The sequence below is a fragment of the Patiria miniata genome, unplaced genomic scaffold (assembly GCF_015706575.1).
Source record: "Patiria miniata isolate m_02_andy unplaced genomic scaffold, ASM1570657v1 HiC_scaffold_5, whole genome shotgun sequence".
NCBI lineage: Eukaryota > Metazoa > Echinodermata > Asteroidea > Valvatida > Asterinidae > Patiria > Patiria miniata.
The window spans coordinates 14,994,690-15,007,342 of record NW_024037072.1 but is presented as its reverse complement, the minus strand read 5'-3'; the positions used below and the strand labels follow the sequence as shown (position 1 = coordinate 15,007,342).

The 12,653-nt window shown below is 41.7% G+C and overlaps 1 protein-coding gene across 1 annotated transcript in view; it reads right to left on the bottom strand.

Moving 5' to 3' along the window:
* LOC119741973 (protein NO VEIN-like) overlaps positions 1–12,653 on the bottom strand; it is a 30,125-nt gene that overhangs the window by 5,574 nt on the left and 11,898 nt on the right. The window contains exons 8-23 of the mRNA XM_038217945.1: positions 12,208–12,542; positions 11,662–11,934; positions 11,082–11,316; positions 10,023–10,428; positions 9,370–9,479; positions 9,048–9,225; positions 8,701–8,836; positions 7,823–7,942; positions 7,248–7,377; positions 6,690–6,802; positions 4,994–5,156; positions 4,093–4,335; positions 3,426–3,644; positions 2,321–2,511; positions 968–1,169; positions 81–244 (exon numbers count right to left, since the gene is read on the bottom strand). Coding sequence (XP_038073873.1) covers positions 81–244; positions 968–1,169; positions 2,321–2,511; positions 3,426–3,644; positions 4,093–4,335; positions 4,994–5,156; positions 6,690–6,802; positions 7,248–7,377; positions 7,823–7,942; positions 8,701–8,836; positions 9,048–9,225; positions 9,370–9,479; positions 10,023–10,428; positions 11,082–11,316; positions 11,662–11,934; positions 12,208–12,542 — 3,218 coding nt within the window. The remainder of the gene's footprint in view (positions 1–80; positions 245–967; positions 1,170–2,320; positions 2,512–3,425; positions 3,645–4,092; positions 4,336–4,993; positions 5,157–6,689; positions 6,803–7,247; positions 7,378–7,822; positions 7,943–8,700; positions 8,837–9,047; positions 9,226–9,369; positions 9,480–10,022; positions 10,429–11,081; positions 11,317–11,661; positions 11,935–12,207; positions 12,543–12,653) is intronic.

The window sequence follows — 12,653 nt, the reverse complement described above, 5'->3', positions numbered from 1 at the left end:
AGATTAGCAATATAAAAAAAACCTAAATAAAACAATCGACACAGAACTCCACAACTCTCTCTCGAGAGAGAAATACTTACCAGTTCCTCCACCTTCACAGTCAGTACTTTCTTCTCAACAGCTAGGAAGTTCAGTACCCCTAGCTTACTGAAGAAAGCATTCCATGATACAGCCTCACTGGGCTGGACTCTATGAGGCCCATTGTGGAAGATGTAGCAACTGTTCAACAGAACCCAATCACAGCCTGCCAAGAAAGAAAGAAAGAAAGACAAGACAACTGTCGGTTAAGTCACTCCCCAATTTAGTGATTATTATTGACTGTTGTGCTAGTGGGTCACAACATTCTGTTTGGCGAGATGAACGCATAATACCTGCAGTTAACCCCAGGATGCCATGCATCCTCATAAGTCATCCTGTGCCAAGTCAAGTCACAAGCTGCGATGACTTGTGATTTTGAAGTGATAGGAAAAATGTAGCTTTGTGAGAGTAGGTGTTCGCACACAGTGCCCACAGCCACATTTTTTCATATCACTACATCGTGACTTGTGATTAACATGGGATGGATTTATGATTTTACTTGTGATTGACTTGTGTTTAAATCGTGATTTGATGTGATTTAACTTGTAATAGATTTACAATGATTTGTAATTGACGAGTGATGGACTTGTGATTTGACTTATTGGGTTGTGATTTGAGTTATGATTGACTCGTTGTTTGACTTACAATTGGCTTGTGATTGATTTGACTTGCGATTTCAGCTACGATGGTTTTGTGATGTGACTTGTGATTCGACTTGTGATTTGGATTGTAACTTTACTTGCGATTGACCTGTGATTAACTTGTGATATGACCTTTTTTTGTAATTTGATTTGTGATTGACTGGTGAGTGACCTCTGATTTGACTGGCTTGTGACATCTTGTGATTTGACTTTTGATTCACTAACTCACAACTCAGCTACCACCATACCTGGCAGGGCTTGATTAAGGTCAACAGGGTTGCCATACGTCACAGTGAAGTGAACAGGTCTCTCCCTGGGTTGGATCAGTCCGTGGTTGGTCACAACGTGGATGCAGTCTGCTATCTTATCCAAGTCACAGACATCCGGCTGCCTGGCTAGCTGTTCTTTGATGTACACTACGTAGCCGACCAGAACATCACGAGATTTGTCCTAAATTGTTCCAATGGGAATAACAATAAAACTGATGTCACCATTTCACCTACACCTCATAATGAAACCTCAAATTTCTGCCATCTGTTTGTTTAGGGAAGAAATGTCTCATGATCACCCATTGTGTAGTGACAAGTTCAATTTTCTTCAGGGAATGGTCTAATTATCAAACATTTTGTCTCAAAAAAAGAGGTTTTTGGGTTTCATAGCCTCTTTAAGTTTTGAAAAGTAACATTTCTGCTTGACATCTGATCGAGAGTAAGAGAGTAACAGAACAACATCACTATATACTCAAGGTTACAGGCTCATCCAATTAGTAATCGCCAGTGCCAGTGAAGGCTACATTAAAGAGGTTGTGGAATGCTCGAAGACATTTCCGTCATTTTTCAGGTATGTGTAGCCTAAGATGTGATGATATAAAAACGACTATTGTGTCTGTCATGAAATGAGTACAAAAGGTACTTTTGAGGGCTGTTTTTCAGGTCCTGTTTCGACCCGAACGTGCAATTTGTGTAAAAGTCCTCGTTTATTACGTCATTATTTACTATGTTTTGTTTGCTGCCCCCAATGATGACTTTTACACAAATTGCACGTTCGGGTCGAAACAGGACCTGAAAAACAGCTCTCAAAAGTACCTTTTGTACTCATCTCATGACAGACACAATAGTCGTTTTTATTTCATCACACCTTAGGCTACATATACCCAAAAAATGACGGAAATGTCTTCGAGCATTCCACAACCTCTTTAATTTCAAGTGCTTAGTTCCACATATGGTGCAGAGTACAGGCAACTAGTTTTCATCAGAATGTGCATCAAACCAATAGTGTTTTTGCATAAATACTATCATGAGGGGAGCTACTGTCGAAAAAAACTGAGTTTTTACAATGCTTGTCACCCACCAGTCTATTGGTATAGAAACGGAAGTTTCAGGTGCCTTTTCAGAAAAACGCTTTTGACAGTATTTTCAGCAAGTACGCACATCCGTCTTTTTAGTTGTCTCACTTCTTTTGAAAGAGTTTTTATCGTTAAGTAATTTTTTCAAAATTCGCCTGGAGAAAAGTTGGTGCAAGTTTTCACATCTTCTCAAAAGTAGCCATTTCATTTTCACCACGAGAGTTGTTTTTGATATTAAATCAAATCGAGAATCTACCTTCCACTGATCGGATTGGATGACCGGCAGTATGTGGTGGCCAATCACATCCCTGGGGCTGATGCGAAGGACTCCTAGCTCCTCAAGCAGCTGCACCACCTGGGAGTTGGCCACGCTGTCCAGGCTGGTTAGGACTCGGCCGTCTAAGGTACACATGTCCTCCTCCAAGGCCTGCAAGGGTTGGCTGTGAGCTGTTGGACAAACCAAAATTATTGCAGTTATGATTATTATTTAACATGTCATTATATGTGCAAAAGTAGATTGTGCTTCATCAACACTCAAGAGCTCCAAAGACTAATTTGGAGAGCAAAATTAGACGCCGCATGTGTTCTTAAAACCAAGGCATTTTGGTAACCCTATAGACCCCTTTCATAACTCATAGACTGCCATCTTGGTAGGAAAGTTACAACTGCGTGTTCAATGCCATCATTTGCATGTGTGCGCAGTGTGCAGAATGTTCTAAACATATGCGCATGTTGCTCAAAATTTCTTTGAAATAGGGCGCTGCCGATTCTCGTCACGTAAAAATTTGACGCTCAAAATGCCGATACATCGTGACAATCTGTTGGAATTAATGTCATTTGAGAGAGGCCCATTGGTCATAGAAGCACAAAGTGCTTGCATACTACCCGAGTGCGAGCTGGTTCGACCTATGGCTATAATTCTGGTCGCCGAATCAGTCTACTAGGAGAGACACAATGTATCTGCAAGCACTGGTTCCTTAGCATGTATTGCCTCAAATGCACACAATTAATTTTTATCTGAACTTGCATCAACCAAGCGTGTCTCCATTTGAGCTCAGGCTCATTGGTTTCAGGTTCAGTGGATGATGACATTGTCACAAGATGCAATCAAGGTAAAACACAAAGTAGGCCTCCAAAGATATGTTTTGTCTGTGGCTTGAACTGCTCACAAATTGCTTCATCAACTGAACTCAGAATTTCCGAAGAAAATGTAGCATTTAAATAAGATTGGCATATAAACACGAATATAAAAAGAGTTAAAAAAAAATTCTTCACAAAAATAACCATGTTTTCATTCGGTACTTTAATTTCATCGGATCCACCATCTCAGCATCCACCTTATTGGTCAAAGAAGAAATCACCTGATGGCATCTGGCCTTGTGATTGGTCGGTCCTTTCTTCCTCACTGATAGGGAAGAACACGCTGCCCTCCTCCATGGTGACAACCCGTCCTGATGACAGTGGGATCATGGGAATGGATCGTAGCTGGTCCAGTGTTCCCTGGGATACGTCATATTTGTCGCGGCTACGATAGATACAGGTCAGCCATTGTGCCACAGTTTTAGGAGACAACGGTTCCTCTGTAACAGCAATACCCATAGTTGCACATAAGTGACTTCCTTTTATCATAAGTCATAGAAAGAACATACTCTTTCATACTCTTTGTTTTGGGGTATCACTCAGATTGACATCTTAGAAGGTCTGCACTAGTTAGAAGGAGGTCATGGGTTCGAGTCCCACCTGAGTAAGCTTGTCAATATTTTGTTTGAAAGCCCTCGGACACACTGAGTATGCAGTGGCAAATACATTGGCGGGGTAAAACTTAACATGAAAAAAAATGTACATCTCCCTGATGCAATTCTGTCTCATAAAAACTATGGATACAAAGCTAATCTTGCAAATTCTCCAAATTCAGAGTGGGTGGGGGAGGAGGGTGGGGGAGGAGGGTGGGGGAGGAGGGGGGGGGGGGAAATCGGAGGGGTGGGGTTAAAGGCATTGAAATGCCTCCAGTTACGTATGCCACTATACCTGTCTGTTTAGCTGCCCGTGCCACACTGCTCAGGATGTTCATCAGCTCCGCCATCTGTAGCACCTTGACTCCCAGACTCTTGAGTAACACCTCACTGACGGCGCTCGCCACGTGCGGATGTAGGTAGGAGCAGCTCAGATGCTCTCGCAAGGTGTCCTCTGGAACTAACTCACAGACCAACTCCCGGACGCTACGGTCTGGACACGTGAGGGTCTCTGATGGCAACTTCCAACAAACATCATCTGAAGGAAAAATAAAATGCATTCAATTTTTTTTCCTATCCAATAATGTGCAATTATAATTATAATGTACATTTGTAGAACTTCTTGGTCCTGGCTTCCTGCTGTAGATGAAGATGTGCATGGCCATTGGAAACCGGCCATGCAACCAACCTCTATAGGCTACTCCAAATATAGACTAATCAAGCAATCATTGACTATAAGCATGTACTTGATGCACAGTTGGTTAAAAGGTAAAGTATACATCTTGAACAAACTTGCTCATGGTCGGTATTAGACAGTAGTCTTTTTAGATTACGCACATTGCTATTAACGCACGGGGTAAGCTAAGACATGAAAATAAACCACTAGTTGCCCAATGGTCCTTCATCAAACTTTTCCGTTGTTAACCAAAGTGTGCAGTCTGAAGGCCATGCACATTAGTCTATAGACTCATTCGGCGAACGTAAACAAATTTAGAATCCATTCTTGCTGTGGAACCACTTCCAGGCGCATGCTGCACGTGTTCATAAAGACAATGCGCCTTCGTATTTTGGTAACCAATTTGGTCAAAGGAGCCCGGAGTGGTGCATATTACCTGAGCGCGACTGGCACAAGCCTGCCTGGTGCCACCTGAGAAAATGGCCATTGCCGAATTAGTCTATATATACAGCAAACTTGCCTTCTCCTTGGCCAGTGAGTACCGGCATACAGGGTGTGGCCTTCAGTCTCTGGTGGATGTTGGTGGCCACCTTCCGGAAGAAGTCCGTCAGAATCTGACTCTCCATAGGAACGAACTTGAGGAATTGGCAGACGGCATGGACGGGATTGCCGTCGTAGTGCGCCTAAAAAAGGGATGGGATATTTCACAAAACTTCAAACATGTAAGCAATTCACAACAAATACTCACAATTAAAAACAAACAAAGTGGCACAAATCCAATTTAGCTGCAGCTTTTCCAAAGGGTCCCATTACATGGAGGTGGTGGGGGCGGAACATTTTTCAAACAATTCAAAGCTATTATTTTCTTCTCCGAATTTTGAGCGGGGGGAGGTCATACAAATCTGGTTTCCCAGTTTCATAGCTAGTCACACAGCTCCATTTCAGTTTATTTCTGTTATTTTCATGTTTCATAAACCAAGATGACTCTGGTCAAGAGGCATACAATCCCTGTTTTATCATCGTTATTGCTATAGTGACGAATGCATTTATCCAATTGTGTTCATAACTGAACTAGCATATTAATGTACAAATGGATTTCGCCAACTGTGTTCATAAATGAACTAGTACAGAGATGCCAACTTTGAGTAAGAGCTGAGAGTGAGAATATGGCGATGGAGCGTGATCAGAACTAATGCGAGAGCGAAGCCCTAACGGCAAGTGGGCCCTGGAAAATTTTGGATTCTAGACGTTCTGTAGGGCGATCTGAGGCAATTTCTGAACACTTAAACCATTTTTTGTTAGCAACAGATCATCACTTAAACATCATTTTCGAGTTTGGAGTCAATAATTTAATTATTTACTTTTTTTTAGCGTGAGAAATCACATGTGGGCGCGAGAGCTTGAAAATAACCTGAAATGTGCGAGTCTCAAGCTCAATGCGTGAGAGTTGACAGGCCTGACTAGCATAGTAGTTACATCTCTGGCTGATCTCAGCTAGATTACTACCATAGTTCATCATTATGCTGAACTTTTGTAAACCATCCTTATTTTGATTGATTTTGGGCCCAATTTCATGGCTCTGCATACCGTTAATGAAAAATCCCTGCTTACTATAGCAGAAAATTCCCTCCTTACGGTAAGCATATTTCACGGGTTAGCAAGGAAATTTGGCTTGTGCGCATGCGTACATCTGGTAACTAAGGATTCTGTGCTTACTGGGTTAGCACAGAAGTTTCCTGCTAGCGCTGTGAGTGCAAAATGGTGAACATAAGCACGGAATTCTGTGGTAAGCAGAGCCATGAAATTGGGCCCAAATCACTCCTAGTCTTGGTCCAAGTCTGGATTTTATTTTGTTCGTATGATGCAGCCATGTAGTCGTGATCCCTGGCAATAAGCTTAGTCAAGCCACTGTACGGTAGAGGGCACTTTAGCAATCGGACCTGAGCATACCTCAAGCGTGCACTAGCTTGAATACAGTGCACACATTATTTGCATGAATAAAGTAAGGTATGCTCAGAAGTTTTGATTCTGAGTGCCAAAGTGCTTAAGACAGGATTTGACTGATCTCAGTGATATCGTCCTTTTACTGCCATTGGAGACTTGACCATGTTTTTTTTTCAGGGACTGACTGCATTTAAAGGAGAAAAATTTAACTTGTGGACAAAGCCTAGCTCACCATCTAACAATTAGAACAGATTGAATAGATCTCTGCTGACCTTGAAGTTTTCCAGGGCATCGATGAAGAGCGGCGCAATCTCCCGCAAGAGCCACTGGTTCCAGGCAGAGTCAGCATCCACGTCCTCCCGAGATGATGGGATGTCAAAGTCGCCTGTGATACAAAATATTGAGCATGGACTTGAGATAAACAATATATGAACAGTTTTGGTTCATAAAATTGGCCAATCACAAACAAACATACCCCCCCCCATAAAAAAAGAATAATTGGAAAGAAACATGCTTTTAATATAAAGAAGGAATCTGTTGACATTTTGTTTAAAACAAGATAAGAGAGAATGAAGTATCCTGGAAAGGAATAATGAGGGAGTACAACAGAAGAAGCTTGAGGAAAATACTTCATCACAGCACTCCTTGAAACACAAACTGTTGATGAATAAGATGAGGCAGTAAATCTTGTCTTGAAACTTCGAGAACATTCTCAAACTATCTACAGTCACAACAAAATCAAATTCTCTAACAATTAAATCTCTAGTTACCTTCATATTAAAAAAGTTACTTCCTCAGACACTAAGCAGAAATTCCTGGGTTCATCTTACCTTGAATGATGAAGCGGAAACCATAGCTCCTCAGTGGCAAGAAAGCAAAGACGTTCTGCTCGCTGGACATGCCGTCAGACAGAGGGAAGGCTAGACCCAACTCTGTCGATTCAATGCCCACTCGCTGTAACTATTTGACAAAAAATAAAACAAAACATTTTAAAGGCATGTTTAATACATTTAACAAAAAAAGCTAAGGTGAAATCATGGGTTATTTTTTTGTTGTCATTACAAATTTCCGTCCAGACTTTAAGGAGCCAGCCTCAATCTAAGACTATGCTCAACAAAAAATCAACAGACTTGGCAATTAAACAATTGCCACATAAAATATTGTCTTATGCTCAAATGCATATTCTTGTTCTGATTGCCCACCCAAAGGAATGTACATGAAGCCGTAGGTAAGTATCAGTTTACATTATAAGACTTGTTCATTGACATAAAATGTGTTACCAGTTGAACGAAGGAAAGTGACTGCAGCCCGATTCAACTTTATCGGTAAAGCACTGGAAAAGTAATCTAAAGGCTACAGGTTCGAATCCCGTTCCAGTTGCAGGAGAATAAATATTGTGCAGTACCTTAGTAGCATCCAAGCATTTCTTGATGAGCAGCCAGCTGTCAGTGGTTTTGGAGTGGCGGATCTCCACAACGTTGCCTCCTTTATCTCTTCTGCTCATGTGGCTTGTCGTGTTTTCTTCCTGAAAATTTACATCATAACGTAGGAAATGTCCACGTGCACATGAACCAGTGAGGCAAATTCTCTCCTTTGACTTGTAGTTGCATGCAGCAATTTCCAGTTACAATTTTTTTGGTTTGGAGAGATGCCAAATAATCTCAAAACGACCCCAAACCCCCATTTGCCCTACTTGGAAAATTGTTAACAATAATTAGATCATACTTGTTTCCCCCTGGCCATTTACCCCAAAGGATATCACAGACGGTTTTCCACTGTCACCTTGAAATTGTTCTAAAATTGTGTGTGAAACTAAAGAGACAATTAAAGAGAAAAAGGCGGCTTCATGCAATAAAAAAAAAAAAAAACCCGTTGAAACCAGGCATATTTAAAATCTTAGAATCTTGGAATTTGAAAATATATCAATACAAAGACTAAAATTGTAAAACAAATTGAAGAATTTAGGTGTATTAAGAGAGCAAATGTTCCACATATGAACACAACGTTCAGAACTATTCGGGAAGACACATTACCATAGGGGTCCGAGGCTCCTGCAGTCAAAATACTGCCGGGTTCATGCCCATATAGTTTGCTGAGAGTGCTGCTGGAACATTTCCCAAAGTGGGCAAGGGTGGGGGATTTTCTTTAACTTTCCCTAAACATCCAGGTACCCTTTCACACTTTCAGGTGCATACTCAAAGCATGAGGTACACGGAGTAGTATGGTGCTCCACTACGTGTAATGTAAAATAGAACTGAGAGGATTATCAATCATAAACCCAACCTTGTTAACGATGACAATTGATCGTAGTCTGTTTAGGAACAGCAGTAGGGATGGCTGGACATCCTCAAACTTGTTGACCAGGCTGGTGGTTCGCTGGAAGTCTCCCTTCAACGGCAGGGTGATCCGGGTGGTCCAGCTGTTCAATTAAATATTCATGAGATCATGCAGTTATGATGGATATTCATGAAATTTGCAAAGTTTCTGGACTGCCACAAAGCCTCCCGTCAATGGAAGGATACGTAATCTTGGTGGTAAAAAACAACCACGGGGCTGACTTAATAGATCAATCTATTGGCAAGAATTGCAATCTACGGTATCATCTGTATGACAAATTATTTAGCTCTTACGGCTTGCGAGGTTCCTCCATCTGGGCAACATCCTGGATCTCTTCAGGCCCTACCCAGGTCGGCAAGATGTATCCCATCTGATCGGAACTCTGATCGAAGCACACATGATAGCCCTTGGACGTGATCTCAGGTTTGTCGGTCACTCTGAACACTGATTTGAATCCAATGCCCTTGTGACCTGAATGGTGAATTGAAAATGACCAGAACGGTCATAAATTTTCAGCATGAACCATGATGTCACAACTTTGCATTCGTATATTTACGTAATATTTTATAATTTATATACACTGGATATTATTTCGTAATATCCAGTGGCATTTACCGATGTATCCTCTCTTGTGTTTTCCTTTGGTGCTCCTCCCAACATCACAGAGAGCCCGGATGTTGCTCTCTGAGAACCCAACCTCGTTGTTCAAGACAGTCACCTCAGACCTGCAGGGGAGCAATGATATATATACACAGAGGTATCAATAATCACGAGACAAGAATGCCACAATATGGCATGACTGCACCAAATATCTGCTGTGATCATTGGTGTTGAATGTTGTCGGCAAAAGACAGACTATATTTACAAAATGTACTAACAAAAGGAAAGATTTCAGACATAAGTCTGAGAAAAACTCATTCCTGTGATACATTTCATGACAGTAATGGGGATTCAGTTCCTTGCTTTCCAATTCTAACGGCCTCGGTTCGAATCCCGCCCAAGACGACACGTGGATTGGGATTTCAGTTCCAGCACAATTCCATGGGTTTCCCCCAGAGTATTAGTCTAAGGATTTCCTTGCACTGTTCTTCATTGCCTTCTCTCTACAGGTTTCTTCAGGCTTGTGAGTTACAGTGAAATGGCACTTTTGAGGAATCCATTGTTTAAATACCTGAAATAAATTAACAATTTTAATGACGTACATTGTATTGCAACCTCTGTATCTTGAAATAGTCTTGAAATAGTATTATCTCGCCACAACTACTGACCTGTCCACCAGGAATATTAAGGAAGGCTCGACCCCAGCCTCATACTCATTGTCGTCAGCGTTCTGGATCAGCTCCAGGACAAAGTGGGTGTCCTTGCTGTACAGCTCCTCAGAGAGTCGTTTGAGGCTGCGACCGATGCGTTCCCGCTGCCGGTCCATCAGTCGTTGGGTCTGCTCGTCCAGCTCCACTCCCACGCCGAACTCCTCTCGGCAGATGCTGTGGATCACTGCCCGGCAGTCCAGCACGTCGCGCTGGAATGGCGTCAGGTCAGGCTCCGGTTCCACTTCGTCCTCGGTCTTGATTGTTTCTTCGTTAAGGGGCTTAGCATCTGCATCCAAACACTCGTCATGGGAGGAGATATCCTCTCCTGTGCCCACTGCTTGAGAGTCATCAGCATCACCTTCTCCTTAGCGGAAACAAAAAAGTAGATTTGATGTTTATTTTTGTTTTATTAATTTTCATCCAAATTCTCATCCCAAGGTGAAATTTCTTCTCCTGAGACCCCTGCTGGAAAATCATTGGCACTACCTTCTCATTCTAGTGGAAATGAAATAATCAAATTTAATCTTAGAGCTTTTTTACCACTTTAAGAAAAAAAAAAAGATTCATGAACCCCACTTTGTTTCAGTCCCTTTTTAATTTACAATTTTGTTTTATTGAAATTAACATTTTTAACTCTTCTGTCCAAAAAACACCCCAATGCAAAAAGAAGAATAAGAGGCTTTAAGACAAACACTATGAGACAAAGTGTGTGTGCTATTTCTAAAACGTGAATGTTGTTAGGACAAGAGTTGACATTAAGTCAAACCAATAAATCATGAGTTAATCACAAGCCGGGTATCAAGTACCAGGGGATGAACTATAACAAAGAAATGTGTATGTCGCTGTTCATTTGAATTACTTGTAACTTCACTTGAGACTGGAAGGCCTCTGACTGAAATCGACTTGGGATCAAGATTACAAATCTCGACACAGCCTTCTTTTTTCTTTAACAAACCATAACATTTACTACAAAAACCCACAAAATCAAAGAAACATTTAAATGTCAGATTTCCTTACTTTCACATATGTCCTCTTGAACTTCCATATTTTTCTCATCATCCTCATCACTTGCTTCAATGATCATGCCAAATTCATCTTCAAACTGTTCGTTTGTCTCCTCCTCTTCAAGGACTTCTTGGGCATCTCCCCTCTGCTCATCTTTTTCCAGCGATGTCTGGGAAAGCTCTTCAGCATCTTGAAGGGATGGTGTGTCAATGGGACTGACCTCTGCGGTTGAAGAGCTTTCTGCTGGCTGTGGACAATTTGTGAGATTTGTTGCCTCTTATCAAAGCTTGTGAAATTGACTAATCATGAATCAATTCACAATTAAGATTGCAAGCCAAGTCACAACTGGGGGGGGGGGGGACACGACTATCACAATTAATATGAATGCTTGTGACTTGATTTTTCTTCAAGAGGCTCTACAAAAGATATCAAAAGCCCAGACTCACAGATAGGATAAACTTGCTTAATTTCGGAATCATGTTGCATTTTTTTTTTTACAAAAAGCTACGATATTGCTCAATTCAGATGCAACACTGAGGAACTGTTTTATTTATTACCAGAAAGAATTCAGATAAATCGATAAAATTGTCACCTCGGTAGTTTTTGGAGCTTTGTGAATCCCAAGCAAGTTACTAAAGTCAAACTCTTCCTCATTTCCAAAGAAGTCCTCTTCAAAGTCTTCCTCCTTATCCATGTTCCGGGGCATCCTTTCCTCTGTGAAGCTGTTTTTCCATTGGCTAATGCCTAGCAGGAGCCCCAGCCTCTGGATTTTTGTCCTCTGGGTGGAAGTGCGGCAGGCCTTGAGAATCAACTGTCTTGATTTGACCTCTGACCCAATGACGGTTGTCAGGGGATTTAAGATGACCTGCAGTGACAAAAACAGTAGGGTCAATCTTTAAATTTAAAAATACTCAAAATTATTTACATTAAGTTTTTGCCGCTTCTCAAGGAAATTGTGGTCAAGTGGTAAACATCTGCACTGGTAACAAGATGGTAGGTTAAAGGCCCATTCCAGTTCAACCCTGTGAATGTTTTTCCAAGACGTTGGTAAGTGACAAAATCTAATGTTAAAATGTACATCTCTCAAAGCAAAACTTCTAAAACATTTCACAATCTGGGACACAACGTCCCTACAGACCTGCCTAACAACTGTCTGTCCAATGAGAAGGGGCACAGCCAGTAGGCAGTCCAGCACAAAACCAATCACAGTGCAGTGTTTCATCTCATCTCCCTCAGACTCAACGGCCAGAACATTCAGAGCCGTCTCCATGTGGTTGCTAAGCAATGCCAGGGGGGTGTTGCCAGGGCCCTCCTTGGCCACCAAAGAGACAAGATGACCACTGGCTGTGATGCTGTCACCGCCCTTTGCGGCTGCGGCAAACAGGTCAGGTGACGTCTCTGCAGCCAATCGGAGCAGGACTCCTGGTCGGACCTCCAAGGCATTGATTTCTATTGGTGGCGACACACTTTGACCTGAAAGTCAAGATCAAAAGATTCTGATTTCTTATTCCAAATTACATCCTTTTTGGTAATAGCTAAATTTGATTAAAATCTGCAGAGAACTTGAACCACAAGCAAAGTCAA